At 51.2% G+C, this 22,459-nt stretch overlaps 12 protein-coding genes across 12 annotated transcripts; 7 read left to right on the top strand and 5 right to left on the bottom strand.

Moving 5' to 3' along the window:
* The first annotated feature begins 91 nt into the window (after positions 1 to 91).
* On the top strand, positions 92 to 2,309 carry BDV38DRAFT_24052 (cytochrome P450). The gene is made up of 3 exons (XM_032053905.1): positions 92 to 494; positions 562 to 1,721; positions 1,778 to 2,309. Exons 1-3 carry the CDS (start codon positions 387 to 389, stop codon positions 2,034 to 2,036), a joined length of 1,527 nt encoding a protein of 508 aa, XP_031907445.1. The 5' UTR covers positions 92 to 386; the 3' UTR covers positions 2,037 to 2,309.
* BDV38DRAFT_23415 (GMC family oxidoreductase) lies at positions 2,154 to 5,014 on the bottom strand. The gene is made up of 2 exons (XM_032053208.1): positions 4,049 to 5,014; positions 2,154 to 3,984 (listed from the first exon to the last, which is right to left on the bottom strand). Exons 1-2 carry the CDS (start codon positions 4,576 to 4,578, stop codon positions 2,583 to 2,585), a joined length of 1,932 nt encoding a protein of 643 aa, XP_031907444.1. The 5' UTR covers positions 4,579 to 5,014; the 3' UTR covers positions 2,154 to 2,582.
* A 137-nt stretch (positions 5,015 to 5,151) lies between these two features.
* On the bottom strand, positions 5,152 to 7,102 carry BDV38DRAFT_276011 (cytochrome P450; the record flags this gene model as incomplete). Its single annotated transcript, XM_032058136.1, has 7 exons — positions 5,152 to 5,551; positions 5,614 to 5,885; positions 5,943 to 6,187; positions 6,237 to 6,388; positions 6,453 to 6,644; positions 6,701 to 6,830; positions 6,907 to 7,102. 7 exons carry the CDS (start codon positions 7,100 to 7,102, stop codon positions 5,152 to 5,154), a joined length of 1,587 nt encoding a protein of 528 aa, XP_031907443.1.
* A 607-nt stretch (positions 7,103 to 7,709) lies between these two features.
* On the top strand, positions 7,710 to 9,217 carry BDV38DRAFT_276010 (O-methyltransferase-domain-containing protein; the record flags this gene model as incomplete). Its single annotated transcript, XM_032058135.1, has 5 exons — positions 7,710 to 8,079; positions 8,140 to 8,263; positions 8,296 to 8,432; positions 8,485 to 8,845; positions 8,914 to 9,217. 5 exons carry the CDS (start codon positions 7,710 to 7,712, stop codon positions 9,215 to 9,217), a joined length of 1,296 nt encoding a protein of 431 aa, XP_031907442.1.
* A 975-nt stretch (positions 9,218 to 10,192) lies between these two features.
* BDV38DRAFT_23707 (Demethylsterigmatocystin 6-O-methyltransferase) lies at positions 10,193 to 11,999 on the top strand. Its single transcript, XM_032053538.1, has 4 exons — positions 10,193 to 10,733; positions 10,798 to 10,924; positions 10,975 to 11,098; positions 11,160 to 11,999. Exons 1-4 carry the CDS (start codon positions 10,578 to 10,580, stop codon positions 11,911 to 11,913), a joined length of 1,161 nt encoding a protein of 386 aa, XP_031907441.1. The 5' UTR covers positions 10,193 to 10,577; the 3' UTR covers positions 11,914 to 11,999.
* On the top strand, positions 11,999 to 13,381 carry BDV38DRAFT_23111 (Averufin oxidase A). Its single transcript, XM_032052935.1, has one exon. It carries the CDS (start codon positions 12,085 to 12,087, stop codon positions 12,931 to 12,933), a length of 849 nt encoding a protein of 282 aa, XP_031907440.1. The 5' UTR covers positions 11,999 to 12,084; the 3' UTR covers positions 12,934 to 13,381.
* On the top strand, positions 13,025 to 13,742 carry BDV38DRAFT_24062 (DUF1772 domain-containing protein). Its single transcript, XM_032053912.1, has 2 exons — positions 13,025 to 13,167; positions 13,218 to 13,742. The coding sequence occupies exons 1-2, from the start codon at positions 13,116 to 13,118 to the stop codon at positions 13,652 to 13,654; spliced, it is 489 nt and encodes a 162-aa protein (XP_031907439.1). The 5' UTR covers positions 13,025 to 13,115; the 3' UTR covers positions 13,655 to 13,742.
* An 88-nt stretch (positions 13,743 to 13,830) lies between these two features.
* On the top strand, positions 13,831 to 17,559 carry BDV38DRAFT_276006 (cytochrome P450; the record flags this gene model as incomplete). The annotated part of the gene is made up of 4 exons (XM_032058134.1): positions 13,831 to 15,087; positions 15,141 to 15,466; positions 16,045 to 17,143; positions 17,221 to 17,559. The coding sequence occupies 4 exons, from the start codon at positions 13,831 to 13,833 to the stop codon at positions 17,557 to 17,559; spliced, it is 3,021 nt and encodes a 1,006-aa protein (XP_031907438.1).
* A 228-nt stretch (positions 17,560 to 17,787) lies between these two features.
* Positions 17,788 to 18,177, bottom strand: BDV38DRAFT_288754 (DUF4267 domain-containing protein; the record flags this gene model as incomplete). Its single annotated transcript, XM_032061095.1, has 1 exon — positions 17,788 to 18,177. The coding sequence occupies one exon, from the start codon at positions 18,175 to 18,177 to the stop codon at positions 17,788 to 17,790; it is 390 nt and encodes a 129-aa protein (XP_031907437.1).
* A 396-nt stretch (positions 18,178 to 18,573) lies between these two features.
* BDV38DRAFT_276005 (cytochrome P450) lies at positions 18,574 to 20,358 on the bottom strand (the record flags this gene model as incomplete). The annotated part of the gene is made up of 4 exons (XM_032058133.1): positions 18,574 to 18,578; positions 18,646 to 19,640; positions 19,703 to 20,187; positions 20,278 to 20,358. The coding sequence occupies 4 exons, from the start codon at positions 20,356 to 20,358 to the stop codon at positions 18,574 to 18,576; spliced, it is 1,566 nt and encodes a 521-aa protein (XP_031907436.1).
* A 243-nt stretch (positions 20,359 to 20,601) lies between these two features.
* Positions 20,602 to 20,985, top strand: BDV38DRAFT_288752 (EthD domain-containing protein; the record flags this gene model as incomplete). The annotated part of the gene is made up of 1 exon (XM_032061094.1): positions 20,602 to 20,985. The coding sequence occupies one exon, from the start codon at positions 20,602 to 20,604 to the stop codon at positions 20,983 to 20,985; it is 384 nt and encodes a 127-aa protein (XP_031907435.1).
* A 395-nt stretch (positions 20,986 to 21,380) lies between these two features.
* On the bottom strand, positions 21,381 to 22,284 carry BDV38DRAFT_288751 (Versicolorin reductase 1; the record flags this gene model as incomplete). The annotated part of the gene is made up of 3 exons (XM_032061093.1): positions 21,381 to 21,518; positions 21,580 to 21,903; positions 21,958 to 22,284. 3 exons carry the CDS (start codon positions 22,282 to 22,284, stop codon positions 21,381 to 21,383), a joined length of 789 nt encoding a protein of 262 aa, XP_031907434.1.
* Positions 22,285 to 22,459: the final 175 nt, after the last annotated feature.

Raw genomic sequence — 22,459 nt, 5'->3', positions numbered from 1 at the left:
CAGTGTGTCACGCTATCGCTAATCCACCAGGGAGCATTAGATTCTAAAAGTATATATCGATTATATAGTAAGTCTGGCTGGATCATACATAGAGGAAGGAAAACGCCCCACTACACCGCATAATGTAAATCTGTAGAGCACATCCGATTGCAATAGTGTCATGTACAAAGGCACAACGGTAATTAGAATAACAGAAAGGACAAGGAACAAGATTCCGGTGGGCGAGAAACGGTTCAAATGGGCATGCATGACTCTCGTTCCCCGTCCGGAGTCCGTGCTGCAGCGACTACTTGTGCTGAGCGCAAGGGTCTGGTGCAATATGATAGACGTCCTCATCCCAAGACAACCACAAGTTAGATGTCCCATATTGCTCGCTCCTTTAGACCATGACGAACACTGCGTCAAGAGAGCTCATTCGGGCCATTAAGGACGTTCCGCTCACCTGCTGGATCCTCGCCGTGGGTGGCGCCTGGATTGCGAGTAAATTTGTCCAGGTAAGTCATACTTCTGCAGCTTCTGCATGGTCAACTTGCAAAATGTGTGTCTTAAGTCCTCCACTAGATCATTCAAACGGCATATTTCAGTCCTCTTCACAAGGTTCCTGGTCCCTGGTATGCACGCTTGACAAGCGCTCGGCTTGCCTGGGCATCATTTGCCAACAATCGCATTTATTATGTGCAATCCCTCCACGATACGTATGGACCTATTGTGCTCATCGGCCCCGAGGAGATCGACATAGCCGATCCCGTGGCTGCTAAACAAATCCACCGTATGGGCTCGGGGTTCGTCAAAGCTCCCTTTTACAAGCTGCTCTCCCCCGGTCCGGTTGATAACATCTTCAATTTCCGCGATGCCAAGCTGCACAGCACCCGACGCAGGCTGTATGCTAGGGGCTTCACTTTGAATAGTTTGCGGCAATTGTGGGAGCCGACGATTCGCACCATTGTTGCGCTGACTGTGGAGAAAATTCGCCAGGACGCGCAGCAGGGCGAAGCGGAAATCCTAGGTTGGTGGACTTTGATGGCCAACGAGACTGTGTGCAGATTGACCTTCAATGGCGGACATGATACGGTGCGCAATGGAACCAAGGATCCCTTCGTCCTAATGCTGGAACGTCGCATGGGCGACCTAGCGCATCTGCTACAGCATTTCGCCCCACCGCTGTACTATCTAGGTCGCCTGCTTGGACGCGGGGTGCCCCGGCTACACGACATCTTCTTCTCGCAGGAGACGATGTTTGAAGCAGGAAAGGGTGTCGTGGCAATTGCCCGCGGTGCACGCGATGCCGACGGAGACCGGAATCTGTTCGTCAAAGCCCTGGCCGCAGGTGATTTGGAGAGCAAGATCGGCGGCCTCAATGACACGGAAATCATCACCGATGCCGGGGCGTTGCTGCTGGCTGGATCGGACCCCACTGCATTATCTCTGACATTTCTCATCTGGTGTGTGCTGAATCGCCCCCAACTGCAGGTTGATCTTGAGTCTGAAGTTGCGGGACTGCAGGGGGATATCACCGATGCTGCCTGTGCAGACCTGCCAATCCTCAATGCCGTGATACATGAAAGTCTCCGTTTGTATGGACCGGCCCCTGGGCCGATGCCTCGCAGTCCGCCCTCAGACGGTGCCACCCTGTGTGGGTATTACATCCCTCCTTCGGCCGTGGTCGTTACGCAGAACTGGAGCCTCCACGGGAATCCAAAGGTGTGGAAAGACCCTCATACGTAAGTGTTTTTGTTACCTTTTTCCAACTTCCGATCTCTGACTGACGTCGCCGCAGGTTTGACCACACGCGGTGGCTGCCGGGAACGTCGCTATCAGAAGAGGCGAAGATGTCATTCAATCCCTTCGGCCAGGGGGCACGTCAATGTCTAGGCATTCATCTTGGCTGGATGCAGCTGCGTCTCGCTACGGCCTCATTTTTCCGTCGCTGCCCAGGAGCCAAATTGGCACCTTCCACTACTCCGGAGAGCATGGTCATGATCGATAGTTTCATTGCCGGTATGCCCAAGGCGCGGCGCTGTGCGATTCAGTTGTAGTGTTTATGTTGGATGGCGGATGGGTTGAGGGAGCATGGGAACATTTCGATTTTCAAAGCGCTACGTTGAATAAAGCTCTGCTAGATAGTACACGGACAAACTCTATTATGTGTGGGATGTTCACACTGGAACCAAAATGGTATTACTAGCAGTTGGTTCGATGGTGCGGCTGCCACTAGGGAATTGTAACCTAGTACAACTTATGACATCTGTATTTGCCTTGACTAGGATATGACTTTCAAACCTTCACAAACCAAAATAGGACCCGTTTACACTGTGTAGGCTGGATATCCTCCAAGTCTATTATCTGGTGCTAGACTGATTCTTATACAGATAGCTTTAAGTTGACATATTGTGAACATATCGACAATGCGAGTTTGAGAACGGTATGCAACACATTCTACTTCGAGTCAACAATATTGATCTATCTAGGTAGTGCTACGCCATACGAGCGATTGAAACAGTTCAGAATACTTTCGAAAGCACAACCGTGACCTTTGGCTAATGCTCGGTAAAAGCTCCAGATGCGACCTGATCCACCGCCATTTACGGTTCCACCATCATCTCAGCTGCAATTTTCTCAGCCAGAGCATACACAGTGCCCATGGGCTGTCCATCAATAGCAAACGGAAATATGGAAGCGTCAACTACACGTAGACCCTTGACGCCAAAGACTCTGGCTTTGGAATCCACGACAGCCTTAGGATCATCTGCTTTACCCATGGCGCATGTGCCTACCCCGGCATAATAAGCATCGGATGTCTCTGCGATATAGTTCAGAATTTCTTCGTCCGTCTGATACTGCGGCCCGGGTAGAATCTCAGGTCCAGCAACGACCTCACGCATCACGTCCGATGCAACAATCTCGCGACAGCGGCGGAAGGCAGCGACAGCCATCTCCTGGTCTCTTGGATCGGCCAACCACTGTGGGTCCACGATGGGTGGCTTGGCGGTATCATTGCTGTTGATCGTGACCGTACCGCGACTGAAGGGAGTCATCAGAGCGGCAGACATGCTAAAATAATTCTTGCCGTCGTATTGTGGAACAAAGGTGTCGTCAAGGGCAATATATGAAAAGGTCGGCCAGTCTGGGGGAAATGCGGCGTCGATATCGGCGGCGGTGGATTCTTTCAGCATGCCTGGCTGGTGTTTTTCAAAAGCAAAATAATCTTGGCCTGGGTTGGTCAACAGACCCTTACGCTGCTCGTTATATTCACGAATGGCTCGTGGCAGTGTCTCTTTGTTACCCATCAACTGACTGTGGCTTTCGACCTTGACTGGAACTGTGGGCCCCAGGATAATGGTGTCCTGCATGTTCTGGCCCACTCCGCTGAGATCGGATCTCACTGGAATGCCAAGCTGCTTCAAATGTGCTTTGGGCCCAATTCCTGACACCATCAGCAGCTGGGGTGAACGCATGACACCAGCGCTCATAATGACCTCCTTTTTGGCCTTGATCTGCCACTCAAAGCCCTCGGTGCTCACCCTTATTCCTGTTGCTCGATTCTGATTGTCGAAAACAACCTCCTTCACAAGGGTACGCGTGAAGATGTTGAGATTATTACTCTCCATCAGTGCCTCGCGCAGATACGAAGACGAAGCGGTCTCCCGGCGACGGGTGTAAGGGTTTATGGTGTGTGTGATATATGAACGGCCCAGCAGGTTGCCGTTGGAGAAGCCTTGAGCTTCAGGGAAGCCCATTTTGGCCAGAGCCTTGTCCACCCAGGACGAGATGGCATTGACCTGGAAGGGATAGCCTACGTGTACGGGGCCTCCCGCAGCCGTAAAGGCCGTGTTGTCGTTGAGAGCAGTAGCATTTGCAGGACGAGGGTTAGTTTCTGGACCAGAGAAGTGAACGCTCTTCCGGAAATACGGCAGCCATTTATCCCATGTATAACTATCGTCCCCAACGTGATGTGCCCACATATCGTATGCGCCTTTCGAGCCTCTGAGCCTTCCAGTCAATACTCTACTCTCACTGATGTCAATCAGGCGCGACGACCGTGACTTACCTGTGGTACAACATGGCTCCTCGTGCAGTGCTTCCGCCCAAGGTCTTTCCCTGCATATAAAACATCTCGCGCTGTGCCAGCCCTGGTTGTGGCGTGGTGTATTGATACCAGTCAAACAGAGGATTCTTGACCTTACCATTGTCGAAAAAGTAGTTGAACAGATACATTGGCACCTCTGTGGCATTGCCAGCATCGGTTTCATAAAATCCTCCCGCCTCAACCACGGCAACTGAGGCAGAGCCATCCTGTGACAGGCGACGGGCCATGGCCAAGCCCGCCGTTCCACCGCCGACAATCACGTAGTCAAACGACTGTCCCGGCCATCCGTACATGCCAAAGTGTGAGCTGAGCAGTCCCTGTGCCTGAATGCGCCCGTCCATTTGGCTGGCAAAATTATCTGATGTGAACATTGCTCCTAGCGACGGAAGCGAGGAAGCTGCCGACGACAAGATGGTCGGATTGACAGCCGCCATGATGCCCACCACGGGGACTACTGCCATGGCTGCGACCTGGAACCAATTTCGTCCCATTGTAAAGGCTGTTCAAAATACTATGTGAAGAATCCTCGCAGGTACTAATGGATTGGAGCGACAAGACCTCTGCCCTGCCATTTAAATAGAGGTCATCCATGCAGCCTTGCATCATTAGATAGAACGATGTGCCTCGCTGTCCGAGAGTCGCTCTATCGATCCCTGATCGGGCTTTAAGTGTTCCCCCTATGACTGTCTGCCATGAGTAGTGGAAAGACGGTTCGATGTATTCCGTGCTTAGCTGAAGGGAGTGTCGTACGTCTGAGTGCAGCCTTGCTACACAATTAGACTCGACGCCCAAGCATGCAATAATAATTAGGCCAAAATTGAATGATCATACAGGGTCTATCGCGCTCGACTGGAATTAATCAGGTGATCTAAACAGTTTCTCGCTTAGATAGCGTATGGATATGTCCAGCTCAATTAACTACCCACTTCGCAATATGTTCTAAAGGAATCTACTAGAGATACAACACAACTTATCTGATTACCTAGCTCAAACATTGCCCGGATAGACAACGTCATCTTCGCTTCTAAGCACCAGTCGTAGTGCCGACGGAATGTGTATCTCTATCAAATCATCTGATGTCTGGCCATGAATCGAGAGATGTCAGTAGCATCGGCATCCTTCCACGGATGGTCCGTCTCGATTGAGCGAATCAATTCTTCGTGTGCAGGGCTGCGGGGCACCACCTTAAGTTCAAACGGGCCCGGTTGACTGATGACTCCCGGCAACCAGTCGGGCTCCGGAGCTCTTAGATCCTTGGGCGAGATCAAGAAGCAGCTGATCGCGTGGCACGCAACTAAAAACAGCTTTTCGTCTGTTACAAACCGACCGGGGCATATGCGACGCCCAAAGCCAAACACATATTTCATGGGATCTGTTTCCGGTGGTGAGCCTTTCCCATGGAGGAATCTCTCTGGCTTAAACACCATGGGGTCGTGGTAGACACCCGGATCATGGGTAAAGGCCCTAAACAGAATTATGTTAGCTTAATAGCTAAAACGAGAAACAATGAACGGAGGTTGAACAACCAGATATTCGGCAGTAGGAGAGCACCTTTGGGCAACAGATACCCATCCCAGATCTGATCCTCCTGCGTGATATGGGGAGCACCCAAAGGGGAAGCAGGATGCCATCGAAATACCTCCTTGACAAGGGCATTAATGAAGGGTAAGTGCGAGCGGTGCTCGAAGGTCGCCAGAGTCGTTGGTCCCACGACTCGGTCGAGCTCCTCGCGCGCCTTGCGTTGCACCTCGGGGTACAAGGCCATGGCCACGAAGAAGCTAGAAACCGCCGACACAGTCTGTATAATGGATTAACGCGCTTCCTATCCAAAGGGATAGGGCAGAACCGAGTTTACCGTGTCCGATCCTCCCATGACGAATTCGGCATTTGTCCATACCAAAACCTGCTCTTCATGCGATCCAGATTCATAGTGCCCCTTCTGCAACAAGCGTAAGATAACGGACGGACGACAGCAGCCACGAGCGACCTGATCCTTTACCCATAGATAGGGGACCATAGTCATCTTTTCGATGGTCCGCTTGTATTCTGCTGCCTTAATCTGGAACGAGGCTCCGGGGAACCAGGATGGTACATATCGCACTGTCTCAGGATCAGCATTAGCTGCGTGTTGTCATGCAGGTCTTCTCACGTATGGGGAAGAAATTGACACTCCACTCTCCTGGCGAGAAGATGTGGGAAAATTGCCGAACTGAGCGTTGGGTCAGATCATACAACTCATCTTTCCCATGCGGCGCAATCGTGTACCCATAGGCCACATCCATCATGAACGCATTTGCCTCCCTATAGTTACATTTCCCTGATTCAGTATGTCGCATGCTATCAGTGAAGGTCGGACATTTCTTACTTCCGGATATGGAACCGAAGGTCGTCCGGGTTGTCTAAAGTCCTCAACAAGAACCGTCTAATGCCGATTTCCATCTTGGGATGAAACATAGAAATGGCTCGCCTTGTCCCGATTTCTTGTTTCATATTGGCTCGAATCGTCTTCCATGCCTGCTTATTGCGCTCCGTAGCCAAGCTCATGCCCCACCCGGCCCTAGTATGATATCAGCGCTAGTTTCCTGGAGCACGCTGCAAAGGATCTTCGCTTACAGATGCGCAAAGGGGGCATCTGGGATCGTCTGACTCAGGGCCGACTTCTTATGCATGATCTCTACACCCAAGTGAGCGTTGTTGATCATGATAATGGTCTGCCCCATGACTTCCAGAGAGCTTATGGGCCCTGTTCACTCGCACATATCCGAAGCATTAGCACCGTATATAAGTCAGGTCGGTGGATATTCAGAGGGTCTCAGTACCATATCGCTCTTGATGCTTAGCCCAAAAGAACCATTCGGGGGCTCCCTTTGGCGGAAAGTCCGTCAGGTTACCAATAACAGGCTTCCTCCACGGCCCTGGCGGGAGGGGGGGATGCGTATGTTTGCGCGCCAGCAGCTTCCCCAAAATCCACACAGCCAGCAAGGCCCCCGAATACATAACTACGCTATGAATCATGGTGGGCTGGAGGGCAGGTGTTGATAGTACTAGATACTGGGTGAATCGTGGAATGGCTTGTCATTTTCGCGTCTGCCGTATCTGCTGCAGAGACTGAAAATGAGCATTCGGCATCCGAAAATATCCCCTTCTCGGGGGTCACGTATGCAGGTTTGACCGACGAAAACCAACTTCTCTGAACACTCTAACTCGAGATCGAGAGGCAGAAAAGAGCTGCACATCTGACCGACAATGTTATGTTCGTCGGAGAAATGCAGTACGTTGGGGCTTTCAGGTTCGGAATTCTTCGACTACAGAAATCCGTAATATCTATTTGTCGCGAGTAGGGACCAGCTAAGAACACTATCGTGACACACATTCCCTCGTGTTTATTTTTCACTTTTCCCAAGGGCCTTCGGATGGTTAATAGTCTCAGTACATCGCTGGCCGAAGTTCCGCGACTCCCCAGCTCTCTGTTGATCCTTTAGTGGGTTTTGTGAACTTGTAAAAGCAAAAAAGCTGCGAGTGTCGAACCAGGATAAGTAGGCACACCGGACACGAACCTCTATTCTCGTATATTCCTTGCCCAGACCATTCGATTGAACCCATTAGACGTAGCCTCATCAGCATGGCACAGCCGAACAAAGCCGCTCTCGTGGGTCTTGCAAACACACTTTCAGAACAGGTAAAGCGTTATCTGGGCACTGCAGATGGAGCGAAGCTCTCGGAAGTCGATACACACTGCATGGACGGTGTGAGAAGTCCCTCCTCCACGGAACACGCGCAGGCTTGGGAGATCGTGCGCACCTGCGACCGCATCAGCTCCTTGATTCATGGCCCTGTTCCTTGGCTCCTAAGCAACGCGTTGTCCCATCTCGATAGCGCCTGTTTAGCTGCTGCCACCCAGCTCAACCTACAGGATATCATTGTGGATGGACCGAGTCCCACATCACTCAAAACGATCGTCGCCGCAACCGGAGTCTCCGAGGACTTACTACGTATGAGCGTCCACGTCTATATGTTATCCCATGAAAGGCAGTGAGTTAATAGATGTGCAGGACGGATTCTTCGAGGCTGTGCCCAGCGCCTCATCTTCGAGGAGGTTGCGGCTGACCAATACGCGCACACTGATGCCTCAAAGATGTTGTGTGTGACGGGCATTCATGCCTTAGTAGGCTTCTCGTGAGTACCTTCCTCCAATAATGAACTGCAAGATGTCCTCACCAGCGAGACCGAGTTAGTTGTGATGAAGTGATGCACTCGGGCGCCTGCTTTTCGGACTTTTTACAGCAGACTAAAGGCAACCCTCCGAGCTGGAATGTGCCTTCACCTTTCTCTTTAGCATTCGATCGTAGGTGATCAAATATCTCTATCTAGGAGCCGAGCTGAAAAGTGAGAAACAGCTGCCAAAGGGTTATTTGACTATTACAGCATGGTGGATGAGTCTCGTGGCCGCCGCTTTGACCTAGGTATGGGTGGTACCGAAGCCACGAAGCCGCTCGTAGAGGAGATGTTTGATTTCAGCAGTCTACCTGAAGGTAGCACCGTGGTCGATATTGGCGGCGGTCGGGGTCATCTCAGCCGGCGAGTTTCACAAAAGTATCCTCACTTGAGGTTTATCGTACAGGACCTGCCTGCCGTCATTCACGGAGTCGACGACACCGATAAAGTCACCATGATGGAGCATGACATTCGACACCCGAACCCAGTGCGTGGCGCCGACGTCTACTTTCTTCGATCTATTCTCCATGACTATCCCGATGCGTGAGTGAACAGGCCTCTGAAATCATCTAAATAGCTCTGATAGCTCTGATAGCTAATTCGTACTACAGTGCATGCGTGGAAATTCTCTCCAACATCGTCAGTGCTATGGACCCAACCAAGTCGCGCATCCTGCTGGACGAAATGGTTGTGCCCGATATTCTGGCGCAGGATTCGCAGCGATTCATGAATCAGATTGACATGACCGTTGTTCTGACATTGAACGGTAAGGAGAGGTCTACCAAGGAGTGGGATTCGCTCATTACGGCGGTAGATGGTGGGCTGGAGATTGAGAAAACTTGGTGGCGCAAAGGCGAGGAAGGGTCGCACTGGGGCGTCCAACAATTGCGTTTGCGCGGCAACTCGGCCAAGTAGGGGAATATAATGGAGATATCTTTTCGAGTCTGTCGGGAGAGCGGTTGAGCTAAGATTCGTGAACACCCTTTCACTAACTTGTAGGGGTAAACTTCAAGAGAATTTGACAGCCCTATCTATAGAAGGCATTCACAATGTCCATCCTTTTCTACCTGGCTATACTACTCGGGATATCACGATATAGAGCCCTTCCTACCAATCTTCAACCTTTACATCTACCCTGTATAATAAACATACTATTCCATTTTTATCCTGTGAATCGACCACCTAGATATGTGGAGCCCTGACAGAGGCACTTACGGTCTTATAGCCATGTACCCAGCCAAAGGCTAAATTAAACCTCATACATAAACAAGGGCTGGTCTATGTGGGCCGTTCAAGGAACACCTGAACAGATATCTTATCAACTTCATTTAAAATGAGAGACTGTTGCTAGCTAGATGTGCTGCGGTCCGTTAAAGCAAGCAGAGCCTTACCGACGAGTACGTTTCTCACATCTATATATATATATCACACAAATATATGTCTCGCCGTCTAGGCTTCGGTTTGATGGACTTTGGCACGTAGCTACAGTTCAATTCACGAATGATATCATCAAGCGCAGCATATATTTGTATTACTATATATATTGAAATGGTACAGTACAGACCATGCAATTCTACGGCTTTAGTGGTTCAAGCGCCACCAAAGTTATAGCTATTGCGTTTGCATATCTACGAGTCAAGCTACAGCATTTTAATCGGAAGCGTAATGCCTCACAAATTTCGCCTACCCTAGATGTGGGCAGGCGTTCTTCATACATATCCAGAAGCCGAAATTGATACATCTCAGGATTCCTGGCACCTGGCAGAATACCAAAACTTTTTCCATCTACGGAGCATATGTATTGTATGCATATTGAAATTCGTTCTTTGTTTTGTTTTATTCATTATACAATGCTCACAGGCTGCAACCGCAATCTCTTTACTAGTAAAACCTACAGAATTTCATGATAGACCAAACTATAGACCCGAAGATTATTATTCATAGCCTAGCAAAAGATTGAAGGATATTCCACAGCTCCAGGCTACTGTGACAGTCACCAGTCACCAATTCGTATTCTCGCCCCGTCGCGGCATCATCACGGTGGATTCTGCCACCTTCGCTGAGCGACACATACATCTCCCGAGGGTATCTAGCTCTGCATGGTCTCCCATGAATTCGGTATACAGGCGGGGAGTTGGACAAAAAACACGACAAAATGTTAAATGCCAACAAATTCCCCCGACTCAAGGACCAGTGCTCAAGGCCTTGACCCATCGTACATTCTTAATTTGACTATACAATCTACATCGCCTGTCGTAAGTACTAGGACTACAAGATGACGGGCCTTGACATGGAATCCATCTTCGCGAAAATTAAAGAGGAGTATGCCAGAACAGACGATGTGGGCAAACGGCAGATTCAGGGCCATATCCGGGAGCTTCAGGTCGGCTTTTACTCAGACTGGGATGTGGTCATGCGATTGAGCAGTGGGGTAAGTCTCGTCATTTTTGAAGCCCTCGCTATGGATGAGAATGGGAAAACTGATCATCCTGCAGCCCCTACAAGTCGCTCTCGCCAAGGTCGCTATTGATCTCGGAATCTTCCGCAGCCTCAAGGAGAGCGACACGCCGATAACGCTGGCGGAGTTTGTAAAGAAGACAGGAGCTTCTCCTAGACTGCTTGGTTGAGTCCCTATCTACCTCGTAACTGAGTTACATTCTAACCTAGAATAGGTCGCATCCTACGGACCCAGGCCGCTTTTGGTCTGATCAAGGAGACAGGTCCCCAAGAGTATACCTCGAGTGCATTTACAGATGTGTTCGCAAACCCGGATGCCGCAGGTGCGGTGGTACAACTGTATGGTTTTATCCCAATTGGCAGTTGACATATTGTATGCTAATGCTAAGGCCCCCGCTAGATTCGACATCTCGGGGCCTTGCACCCAAATATTGCCCGACTTCCTGGCCGAGAGAGATTACCAAGATATCACCTCTAACAAAGACTGCGTCTTCCAAAAGGCCTTCGGCAGTGACCTAACCCTGTTCGAATGGATGCCACAGCACCCGAAGCACATGGAATCACTGGGTCATTTAATGGCTCTGCAGCGTCCCGCTTCCTGGGTCGACCACTTCCCTGTTCTCGAGGAGCTGGGCGATTTCCCGGACCCCGACAAGGTATTAATGGTTGATATCGGTGGAGGCTTTGGCCAACAATCCAAGGCCCTGCGCGCCAAATTTCCGAACCTTCCTGGTCGCGTTATCGTGCAGGATATTCCTCAAACTCTGGCCAACGCGCAGCCAGTGGCAGGGGTCGAGTTCATGGAGCACAACTTCTTCGAGCCACAGCCTATTCAGAATGCCAAGTTCTACTATTTGCGTCACGTCTTCCATGATTGGCCAGATGAACAATGCGTCCTCATCTTGAAGCAGATTATCCAAGCGATGGGGCCGGAGTCACAGATTTTGATTGATGAGATGGTCATCCCTGGTACCGGGGTGCCTTGGCAAGCGGCATTTACAGATCTGCTCATGATGAACTCGCTCGGCGGAGTGGAACGCACACGCGCTGAATGGGACGATCTGATGGAGCAGGCGGGCCTGGAAATCATCCAGTCCAAGGTTTACGATACTAAAGAGCAGGCCATCTTGGTTGCTGTACCTAAAAGGACCTGAGGGTTTCCCCTGACCCGCCCAATGGGTAAATACATTTCATTGGGCTTTCATACTTTTCATAACGTAACGCTAGTATTGTAAACATCGGACAGGCAGGCGTGGTACGCTCGATATAAAGCGGCCCTGCCTCCTCGGCGTGCATCTCCATTCCTTGCTCTGTCGTGTAGCAATATGGTCACATACGCCCTTCTCGGGGCCACTGGGGCCACTGGCTCCAGCATTCTACGTCATCTTCTTCAAAAATCACCCGACTCTCTTCGCATTCAAATCCTCGTGCGGTCAAAAGTCAAGTTGCTACAAGCGTTCCCAGATCTCGAGATGACAAATAACCCACAAGTCCACATTATACAAGGAACGTCTACAGACCCTCATGCTTTGAGTGAATGCCTCAGGAATGTTAGTATTGCGTTCATGTGTGTGGCGCAGAATGGGAGCACAATCGGCACCACATTGTGCCAGGATAGTGCCCGCACCATCATATCCGCGCTCCAGCGACAACAGCAGGCTGAGGGAGCAAATTACGAGCCATGTACGATCGTTCAACTTCGCTCAGCCTCTTTGAACCCTGCACTGGCAGCCCAGGTACCGGCCTTGGTACATCGGATAGTCAGCTTCTGCCTCGTTGCCAACTATGCGGATATCAAGCAAGCGTGCCAATATTATAGTGAAGCACAGCAGCAAGGGGCATTGGAATACATTCTCGTGGACCCTCCTACGCTTCATGATGCGAATGGAACACAAACAACGGGCTATAGGCTAATCTCTACGGAGTCTCAAGCCACCGCCCTCAGCTACGCTGACTTAGGGGCTGCCATGTGTGAGATTGCCCATCGCCATAACGAGTTCCGCGGGCGTGCGGTGGGTGTAACTGCCACTGGTCGTGTCCGTCACACCTGGGGAGTCCTACTGCGTCATCTATTTGAAGGTGGATCATCTCATTTGATGGAGAAAATTGAGAAGGAAACAGTAGTTATCGGGGTGGTGTGTGCGTGTCTGGTGGTATGGGCGTGTCTGATGTAAATATCATTTTTGCTGCCATGAAAGCTTCATGCTACGTGTAGTTGCAGAAAACCGTTGTCGTATTGAAAGCCAGCTACTTCGCTTGCCGAAAGAATGCCAACTCTTTATAAAGCCCACTGTACTTGCATACGTTTCAGTGCGCAAATCTGAACGATAAACAGAGAAGCTAGACTTTCTATGCCATGATTACTGCACTTCAAGCTACCGCCGTGATCATGGGCTCATTCATGTCCGGTACGTCTCTCGCCCATATTTTGATTATGTCTAAAGTTTGACCCATCCAGGAGCCATGATGAGCGTCTATGGGCTCGCAATGCCTGCCTTCTTGCAGACCGTTACTCAGTCGAGTCAACTTATCCGCTTCCAAAGGCAACTCTATCTAATCGGCACTACCAAAGGCCGAGCGTTAGGCCTTGCTACCACCCTTCTCTACAGTTCAGTCTCCGTTCACCAATACCTGACTGGTGCACACTGGCGCGTATCTGCCGCTGCCGGCCTTATTACCATCAGCTTGGTTCCATTTACCGAGATAGTAATGGCTCCAACTAACAATGCGCTGGCTCGCCTAGAGTCTGAAACCAACAAGGGGATGGTAATCCCCCGGGAGGAGGCTGAGCGGCTGGTGCGAAAATGGGACCGATTCAATGTAGTGCGAGCACTCTTTCCGTTGGCAGGTGGGGTGTTAGGCTCGCTGGGAGCGCTACAGCTAGTCAACTTATAATGTACTATGTGAGGATGATCTAGTGGGGTTTATTCATGCTGTGACTAGACAACGACTTGTTGTTGTCCTTGTCATAGAATATAACGCTTCATATTTATCTGGGACCTTTCTTGGGGGCCGGTATGATTACCATATAACATAATCGGATAAATGGAACCTGTTGTATCCAATGTACCATGTCCGAGTGCCTGCCGTTCGCTGTCCGAGGAGTGACTTCAATACTGTACTTTAACCCTTCATGCCTCGAGGTAGGAATCAGCTGGGCTCCAACCACAACAGCCATGTATTTTCTACCGCTACCAGCTCTAGCTCCTATCATACTCCTGGGATACGTGCTCTTCCATCTGGGCTACAACCTGTTCTTCCACCCACTTCGCGGATATCCTGGTCCACTGCTATGGCGAGCCAGCTCTCTGCCCTGGAAGATCGCATTACTCCGCGGTACGATGCACCATGACCTAATGCGTTACCATCAGAGGTACGGGGATACTGTCCGGATTAAACCCGATGAGATTAGCTACGCAAATGCTCAAGCCTGGCGCGACATCCACGCTCATGTGCCAGGGCGACCGGAGTTCCTCAAGGACCCCGTACGCCTCCCATTAGCGCCCAACGGAGTCATGAGTATCCTAGTCTCGGACACGCGTAACCATGCACGGTTCCGTAGTCTATTCGGCCATGCATTCAGCGACAAGGGCCTTCGCACCCAGGAGTCCACCATAGTGCAATACGCCGACTTGCTGGTTGAGGTCCTGCGTGAGGTGGCCGACACGGGCCGTTCTGTGGAGATGGTGTACTACTTCAATATGGCCATCTTTGACTCCATTGGAGCTCTGTCTTTCGGTGAACCCTTCGACAGTCTGAAGAGCCGGCAGCTGCACCCATGGGTAGACGCGATCCACAAGAATCTCAAGAGTGTGGCCATTTCACACGTTCTTCGCAGTATGGGCATCGAGTTCCTCACACCCTACGTGCTGCCGAAGGAGCTCCGCGGTAAACGCCAGGAAAATTACAGCTACGCCGTTGAGAAGCTAAACAAGCGTATGAAGATGGAAGGTGACCAGGGCGACTTCTGGGACAAAGTTCTAGTCAAGAGTGCCGACGATAACCAGCGCGGGGATGGCATGAGCGCTGGAGAGATGCTCAATAACGCTGCCGTCATGGTCGTCGCAGGGTCTGAGACCACAGCCTCGGCACTCAGCGGCTCAATGTATCTGCTGTGTCTGTCGGGCAAGATCGAAAAAGCCGCCGCGGAGATCAGGAAGAGTTTTGCCTCCCCGGAGGAGATTGACCTGATCTCCGTCTCGCATCTGCCCTACCTTACTGCCGTCATCGACGAGACGCTGCGCATGTATCCAGCAGTGCCCGGTCAACCCCCACGCGTGGTCCCCGCTGGTGGAGCAACGGTTTGTGGCCAATTTGTTCCCGAAGAAGTATTCAGCCCTGAATGAAGTCTAACATAGTGAAAAGCTAATGATTCCCCTAGACTAGAGTGGGTGTCAGCCATCTCGGCGCGTACTTCGCCGATTACAACTTTACTCACGCTGATAAGTTCATCCCCGAGCGCCATCTGCAGAAGATGGAGGAACCGTTCAAGTACGACAACTATGGCGCCTACCAGCCCTGGTCTGTTGGGCTGCGTAACTGTATTGGGCGCAATCTGGCCTACGCAGAAGTTCGTCTGACGCTAGCCAAGCTCCTGTGGCATTTTGATTTTACTCTAGACGTTAGCAAGACTGGCAACTTCCTCGATCAGAAGATCTGGTCTATCTGGGCGAAACGAGAGCTTTACATGTCTATTAAGTCGAGGGCGTCTTGCTCTTGACCCAGTACTTCCAGCAGTCCACCATAAAACTGGGGGTCTTTTCGAAGACATACCGGGGGCGGAATTCCGTACGATGAGCGAAATGATGAAATGAACGAAGTAGCATACACAGTGGCTTATTCGCATAGATGCACCAGGTAGAATGTAGTAGGGAGACATCTCTCTGCCCACTTAGTGACGTCGCATGTTGAAGTTGGACAATTTCCTCGATATTCGGTATTCTAGAGAGTAGACAGATATGAATGGTACTTTCAGAAGCTCAGTGACGACTGGGTACCTGCAATCCTCAGTGGCAATACATCGAAATCGGCCATCGCCGGCGATGAATCCCCGATGCTTCTCGCTCTTCGTCCTACTCGCAGCCCGGCTAACAATCTCTAGCATCAATTTATCACCCTGCACCCCCTCATGCAACAGTGCTTGCTTCTGTCTGTGGCTCCATAAACTAAGTGATAATCTCACCAAGATGGGCGTCGACGGGTGGCTTTCAGACAGCCATAAGCTCTTGTGGATATTTCTCATCGTTCGTGATCGTCTCTCATTCAAGGCGATAGGACTGACAAAGGCAGGTACTGACGCCAACCTCTCTGGCTGTCTACCGACTCTGGCTTCATCCTCTAGGATCGTATCCAGGGCCTCGATGGTGGGCAATCTGGCGTGGCCCCTACATCCTCAGTAGCATCCGAGGCAGCCTTGTTCGCGATCTCCAGCGACTACACCAAGAATTCGGCACTGTCATCCGAATCGCGCCCAATGAGCTGTCTTTCATTGCTCCCGAGGCGGCCACTCCTATCTACACGAGCAATCCAGAGTTTCCCAAGGATCCGATGCATCTTCCACCCTTCCACAATGGGACCCCAGGCATCCTGGCCGCCGACCATGCCCACCACCGCCGTTATCGACGGCTGTTGGCCTTTTCATTTTCTGACAAAGGTTTGCGGCAGCAACGCGGTCTTATCGAACGAAGTGTTTACCTGCTAATCACGCGATTACACGAGAACTGTGGCCAGGGACCTCTGGACCTTACGCTGTGGTTCAACTGGGCCACCTTCGACATTATCGGCGACCTCGCTTTTGGCGACTCGTTCGGCTGCCTTGACAACGTCCAGACACATCCATGGATTGCATCCATTCAGGGTAATGTCAAGTTGATTCCCATTCTGAATGGCCTGCGGCGCTACCGACTTGATGGGCTTCTGCGGCTTCTGGGATCCCGCAAGCTGTTGGAACAGCGACGCCGGAACGCACAGTTCACGACCGACCAGGTCGACCGTCGCCTTCAGAACTCCACTACCCCTCGAGGCGATATTTGGGATGCGGTACTGGCCCAGAAGCCCGACGGGGAACCGCCCATGTCGCGGGACGAAATGATCAGTAATGCCAGTGCTATCGTGCTGGCCGGTAGTGAGACGTCAGCCACCCTGTTAAGTGGATGCACTTGGCTGTTACTAAAAAACCCGGAACATCTGCAGCAGCTTACCGCTTGCATCCGATCGCAGTTCACTCACGCATCCGAGATTGACTCCCAAAGTGTCTCGCGTGTCGAGGGACTGCAAGCAGTCCTGGAGGAAGCGCTGCGTCTGTATCCACCGGTCCCCATGCAAAGTAACCGCATCGTACCACGGACGGGGGCCCATATCGCAGGGGGATGGGTACCCGGGGGGGTAAGTCTTGTTGAGTTCCTTTACAAACCCTACCTGTGGTTCCGTCACTAATGCGCAACCTTTTACGTCTACAACAGACATCAGTCGGTCTACAACAGTTTGTCGCCTGTAGGTCATCTAGTAACTTCCACCGTCCGGACGAGTTCCTCCCTGAGCGTTGGCAAGGCCAAGGCGAATTTGCCCATGATCGCCGCGACGTATCGCAACCATTCAGCATCGGACCGCGGAATTGCATTGGGCGACAGCTAGCCTACGCAGAAATGCGGTTGATCCTAGTCAAGCTTCTCTGGCATTTCGACTTACGATTAGACACTACGCGTATGAAGGATACAGACTGGTTGGCAGAGCAGGGCATTTGGATTCTGTGGGACAAGAAACCGTTGTGGGTAACGCTTGAACCTCGCAACAAGTATTAGATCAAACTGTTATTTTTAGAGATGCACTCGTAGAGTCTCATAGTCAATACAAATTGTGCCGGCCTGTGCCGTACCGCAGGATCTCGCTCGGATTGCGAAAATCATCAATCTCGGACAGCGAAGCGGCGTTCATTCCATAGAACCAAACCCCCCAAGCACCCTGGATACACTAAGCTTTGCACTATAATTTCTCTATTACCACATAAATCAAGAGTGGCAACCTGATATTCAATCCAACAGTCCCGAAAGAGCAGTGCCAATCAACGCCACGATCGGCGCATAGCTCCAATGCCCCCATTCCCCGTGTCCCCACGACCAGCAAATCGCACCGTCTGCAAAGGCAACCGCACTAAACGCCAACAACGTCCACCCGAGTGACTTGGGTGTCCCGAATATCGAGGCCACGTAGACGGACAGGCCGATGTAAATGTCCCGGACTCCGTACACGTACATCAGGCTGTTCACGAGCTGTTGGTCCGCGGTTGCTGTTGGTGGCGTCCATTCGAAGAAGGTAAGAGCGTGGTTGGGGCGTATCAGAGCATTGATGCCGAAACCAAGGATGATGGTGCCGAAGGCGTTGCCTGCCAGACGCAGGGCTGCGTTCTCAGAGAGCGGCATTTTGGGAGGTGAGAGAGTCGGCTCGATCGCAATCTACTCTAATTGAGGGACGGGCAAGGGTAATGTGGCGGTTAACCAAACAAAAGGGTCAGGATAGCTTTAGTTGAGAACTGGAGATAGACCGCAATGATATGATAACACAGCAACGTTCCTCCCCAACAGCGACGTAATCCTTTCGCTCTCCGAACAAGAGATCCTTGTCTTTGTTAACGTAATCCACAAGCCACAAGCCAGATCTCTTGTGGCTTGCGTTGCATGTCCCGTCTTGGCTACGGAGCGAAGTACTGTATAGAAGTACCATGAGCTTTTACATGGGCTTTTGTTAGGGTACCACATTCCTAGACTATGTAAATCATACAAAGCATCTAAATGACTAAGTCACATAGCAGATCCTGGTCAGCCTGCAGCTCTGAAATTGAGACACGCATGCTACAGGATGAGTAAATACCAGCTATAGCCAGTGTCAACATCGTTCCTTGACACGACATGGAAACCCGTCGGCAGGGTGAGCGCCCCCAGCGCCTCTCTCCGCCTGGTAGGCACGATGCCCATTCACTTCTTTGGTTGTAATGGCCGGGTGGATGCTGTCCCACTCATCGTATGCGGGCGTAATATCGAACTGACGGATAGTCATGGCCAGGGCAATCCGCAGCTCCAGCATTGCCAATGTCTGGCCAATACAGCTCCGTGGCCCAAATTCAAACGCTCTCCAGGCACCTTTAACTGGATGCAAGGGGTCTTCGGGCCCCACCAGCCATCGCTCCGGAATGAACCTCTCCACTTGGTTCCAGTGGTCAGTGTTATGGTGGAGAGCCACCGTGAGTGTCCAGACGTTGCACCCCACCGTGGGATACCGTTGCCCATCTTCCCCAATGATTTCGGCGTCGGGTCGGCCCTCCCGCATTGAGGCGGATGGAGGGAAGAGCCGCAACGTTTCTTTAATCACGGCAGTTGTGTAGGTGAGCTTGTTCAGTAACTGAACATCTTCCTTGATGTGGCCCTGAGCTTCTGCTGGATCCGCGCCCAGCACGTCTTCATGTTCAGCACGAATTTGCGCCAGGACCTCGGGGTGCTGAGCGAGTAGGTAGTAGACGTATATCAGAGTGCTACTTGTAGTATTGCGGCCGGCGAAGAGAAAGACACGCAGCTGAGGAGCCACCAGTCGCTTAAATTCCGCAAGGGACCGACTGGTGTTGCTGCTGGCTTGTTCCTGGAGATATTCTCGTAGAGCCAGCGAAATCACAGATTTGGATGGATGATCTGGTGGAGTACGGTAGGCATGATCCACTTCACGATCAATGATTCGATCCATAACTTTGTTATTATACCATAGTACCAAGGGCCTAATAGTCAAATAACGCTTGAGGGGGTTAAACGTAGTACCAAAAGAGGTCCAATCGATCTGTCGCTGCAGGGCTGTGGCCAGTGGGTGATCCTTGATTTGGTGGTGCAGTTGCGTGTCCCTGCTCGTCTCGTTAATTAGAGCCCTGCGATTATGCAATACGTTCGATTAAAGTCCACATACAGCACTACCGAGCAAATAGAGTCCACCGTTAATCGGGTGGTGAGCGACTCGAGAGGAAAGACCTCGGCTTGTTGGGCTTTTCTGCGCAATTGAGCGCAGAAGGTCGCCACTTCATCGGCGATATTTGGTGCCAGGCCAATAATGTAGGCTGGATTAAATCCTGGGTTGAACAGTGCCCGCCATTTCTTCCAAGCCTCGCCATGCATGCTCATCATACTAGGCCCCCCTGTCACCGTCTCCAGGGGCCGTCGCAGAATGGCCGGCTTGGTCAGATTCAGCTGTTGGATTTGGCTGGCCGCCGAAGGAGTTGAAACAATCATCCAAGTCCCACTAAAGGGCCACATATTAATATAGAAGATGCCGGACGGGAATTGCTGGGAGATCTTCAGCATGATGCTATGAAGCGTCGCGTCTGATGGCATCCCTCGGATAGTGCTTTTGAGAGCCCCGAAGTGTCCGGCTAGAAGCTTGAACTCTGGCATAGGCTATACATCGTCAGCTCCACGGTCTTTCCTGATCTTTCCGTGATCCAGGTTGGGGGAGAGTACCAGGTTCGCTTTTTGCAGCTTCCATACTTCCTGGCGAGCCTGGTAAAACGCCGTCAGGAAACGGGTGAAAGAAACCACACCCAGGGCTATGAGGAGCGAAAGATACATGATACGATTTCTTCATCAGGTGGACAGTTAGTGGAGTCTATGAAGATGGTTTCACTAGAATAATAATATCTATAGAGGTCAGGTCCCTACTTCTTCAAATTCGGGGACCGAGGGCTTTTTGTCCCCCGACTACATGCCTGCCGACATAACTATATCCCACCTTTACCCTATCCAGCCATGAAGAATCAATCTAACACACCTTTCTGATTTCCTTCTTGTTTCCTCGCTGAATTTCTGTCCGATATGCCGAGCGACGGCTTCACCATCGTTGTCTTTGTGACTCGCAAGCCAGAACTTTCCCCCGACGCCTTCCAGGATTACTGGGAGAAACACCATGTGCCATTACTTCGACGCCTTGGCGGACCTCGTTTTCCACGCAGTCATATTCGACACTATTTGAAACGTGACGCTCAAGCCCCCGGCTTCCTCGCTGCTGTGCTGGTGGGGGAGCCATCCGATTTTACCTATGACGCATTTGCTATTATCAACTTTGAGAGCGAAGCCGCATTTCAAGAATTTGTCCCTATTATGTCGACTCCCGAAGTTTTGGAGGACGAGGATAGATTCACAGATCGGGCCAAAATGAGAGCCGTGGTGCTTGGTGGAGTGAGGCAAACGACGCGTTAAACTATGGATTGTGCACTAAAAGGCCGCATTAGATATATAAAAGTACAGTGATTAGCCTAATGGGATAGGCTTTCAGGCACCCATTCAAGGTGTTTCGCCTTCTTACCTTGGAGCAGTAGCGCTAATATTAACGTGTTAGTTCAACTAGCAAATAGTATTTGCTACGTCGTCTAGCTCTTTAGAACATGAGGGAGTACACTTCATATCATTTGGTGCGGTTGCCTTATTCTACGCAACTTTATTATTTATCTGGCAAGGCCTAGACAATTTTCAGGAATGATTATAACCCCAATCATCTCTGTATCTTCGAAGATCTACCGTCCAAATCCACCAATAATCTGGGGGTTGTTCTCCTCCGACCAGCGGCCCCCAAAGGAGTATATACCGGGCATGGTTTATCGAAAAGCGCCGCCATCCACCCCAATGATCTTGCCACTGACCCATTCGGCTGCATCAGATGCCAGGAAGCTAACTACCCGGGCGACATCCACGGGGCGGCCCACCCGGTTCAACGGAGAGAGCCAGGCGGCACACTAGATTAGATTTCGTTTAGTATGAACCCAGAAAGACGCAGTTTATGGATAGAAAGCTGACCTCGTCTACCTGCTCATCGGTGAAAGTCTCACCATTGGGGATATACTCCCGCGAGACAGCCAAAAACATATCAGTTTTAATGGCTCCCGGAGCCACGGCATTCACGGTGATCTTCTTATCTCCGCAGTCAATGGCCATGCAGCGAACAAAGGTGTCAATAGCCCCCTTGGATCCCGAGTATACAGCATGTTTGGGTACCCCCTTGACGCAAGCGGTGTTAGAGCTGGTCAGGATAATTCGACCTCCTTCCCGCAAATGGCGATAGGCCTCCCGCGCCACGAAGAATTGGCCACGGGTGTTCACGCGGAAGACCCGGTCAAACTCCTGATGTTTTCATTAGCACTTGAGGTGCTTAAATGCGTTATCTGTGGCTCATACTTCCGGGGTCACATCTTGAAGGTGGCCGAAGGATACAACTCCAGCGTTCGACGACACGATATCCAGGTAGCCAAAATGGCGGACCGTCTCCGCCATTAACTTCGCTGTCGCTTCAGGATCCCCGACATCGGCCTGAATTGCGATAGCATCGGTACCATTGTTCTTGATCTGTTGAACCACCTTCTCCGCGGCCTCGCAGGAATGGGCATAGTTAACCACGACTTTGGCTCCGCGTTCACCAAGGGCGACGGCGATGGCAGCACCGATGCCACGGCCGGCGCCTGTGACCAAGGCTACTTTGCCATCTAAACGGTGGTTGTCTGACATGCTGAAGCGATCGTGTATGGTAGAGACTCCGAAGAGGCGAGATACTGTGTAGTTCTGTGAAAACAGTGACACTTGTTGACCCGCCATGTAGTAGTATATATATATGCGGTTATGCATGGTTCGCTACCAAGCAAATCTTTCCTCGGAGACCGAAAGGTCTGAAGACCAGGAGCTC

This window comes from Aspergillus pseudotamarii (assembly GCF_009193445.1).
Source record: "Aspergillus pseudotamarii strain CBS 117625 unplaced genomic scaffold BDV38scaffold_113, whole genome shotgun sequence".
Lineage (NCBI taxonomy): Eukaryota > Fungi > Ascomycota > Eurotiomycetes > Eurotiales > Aspergillaceae > Aspergillus > Aspergillus pseudotamarii.
The sequence above is the reverse complement of the archived record's forward strand: the minus strand, read 5'-3'. Positions and strand labels throughout refer to the sequence as shown.

Bases quoted from the DNA above. Each gene is read 5' to 3' on its own strand.
- BDV38DRAFT_24052 (XM_032053905.1), top strand. From the start codon at position 387: ATGACGAACACTGCGTCAAGAGAGCTCATTCGGGCCATTAAGGACGTT. The intron at 495-561 runs GTAAGTCATACT...GTCCTCCACTAG, and splicing joins TTGCGAGTAAATTTGTCCAG to ATCATTCAAACGGCATATTT. The intron at 1,722-1,777 runs GTAAGTGTTTTT...ACGTCGCCGCAG, and splicing joins GTGTGGAAAGACCCTCATAC to GTTTGACCACACGCGGTGGC.
- BDV38DRAFT_23415 (XM_032053208.1), bottom strand. From the start codon at position 4,578: ATGGGACGAAATTGGTTCCAGGTCGCAGCCATGGCAGTAGTCCCCGTG. The intron at 3,985-4,048 runs GTAAGTCACGGT...TGGAAGGCTCAG, and splicing joins GGAGCCATGTTGTACCACAG to AGGCTCGAAAGGCGCATACG.
- BDV38DRAFT_23707 (XM_032053538.1), top strand. From the start codon at position 10,578: ATGACGGGCCTTGACATGGAATCCATCTTCGCGAAAATTAAAGAGGAG. The intron at 10,734-10,797 runs GTAAGTCTCGTC...ATCATCCTGCAG, and splicing joins TCATGCGATTGAGCAGTGGG to CCCCTACAAGTCGCTCTCGC. The intron at 10,925-10,974 runs GTTGAGTCCCTA...AACCTAGAATAG, and splicing joins AGCTTCTCCTAGACTGCTTG to GTCGCATCCTACGGACCCAG.
- BDV38DRAFT_23111 (XM_032052935.1), top strand. From the start codon at position 12,085: ATGGTCACATACGCCCTTCTCGGGGCCACTGGGGCCACTGGCTCCAGC.
- BDV38DRAFT_24062 (XM_032053912.1), top strand. From the start codon at position 13,116: ATGATTACTGCACTTCAAGCTACCGCCGTGATCATGGGCTCATTCATG. The intron at 13,168-13,217 runs GTACGTCTCTCG...TGACCCATCCAG, and splicing joins CATGGGCTCATTCATGTCCG to GAGCCATGATGAGCGTCTAT.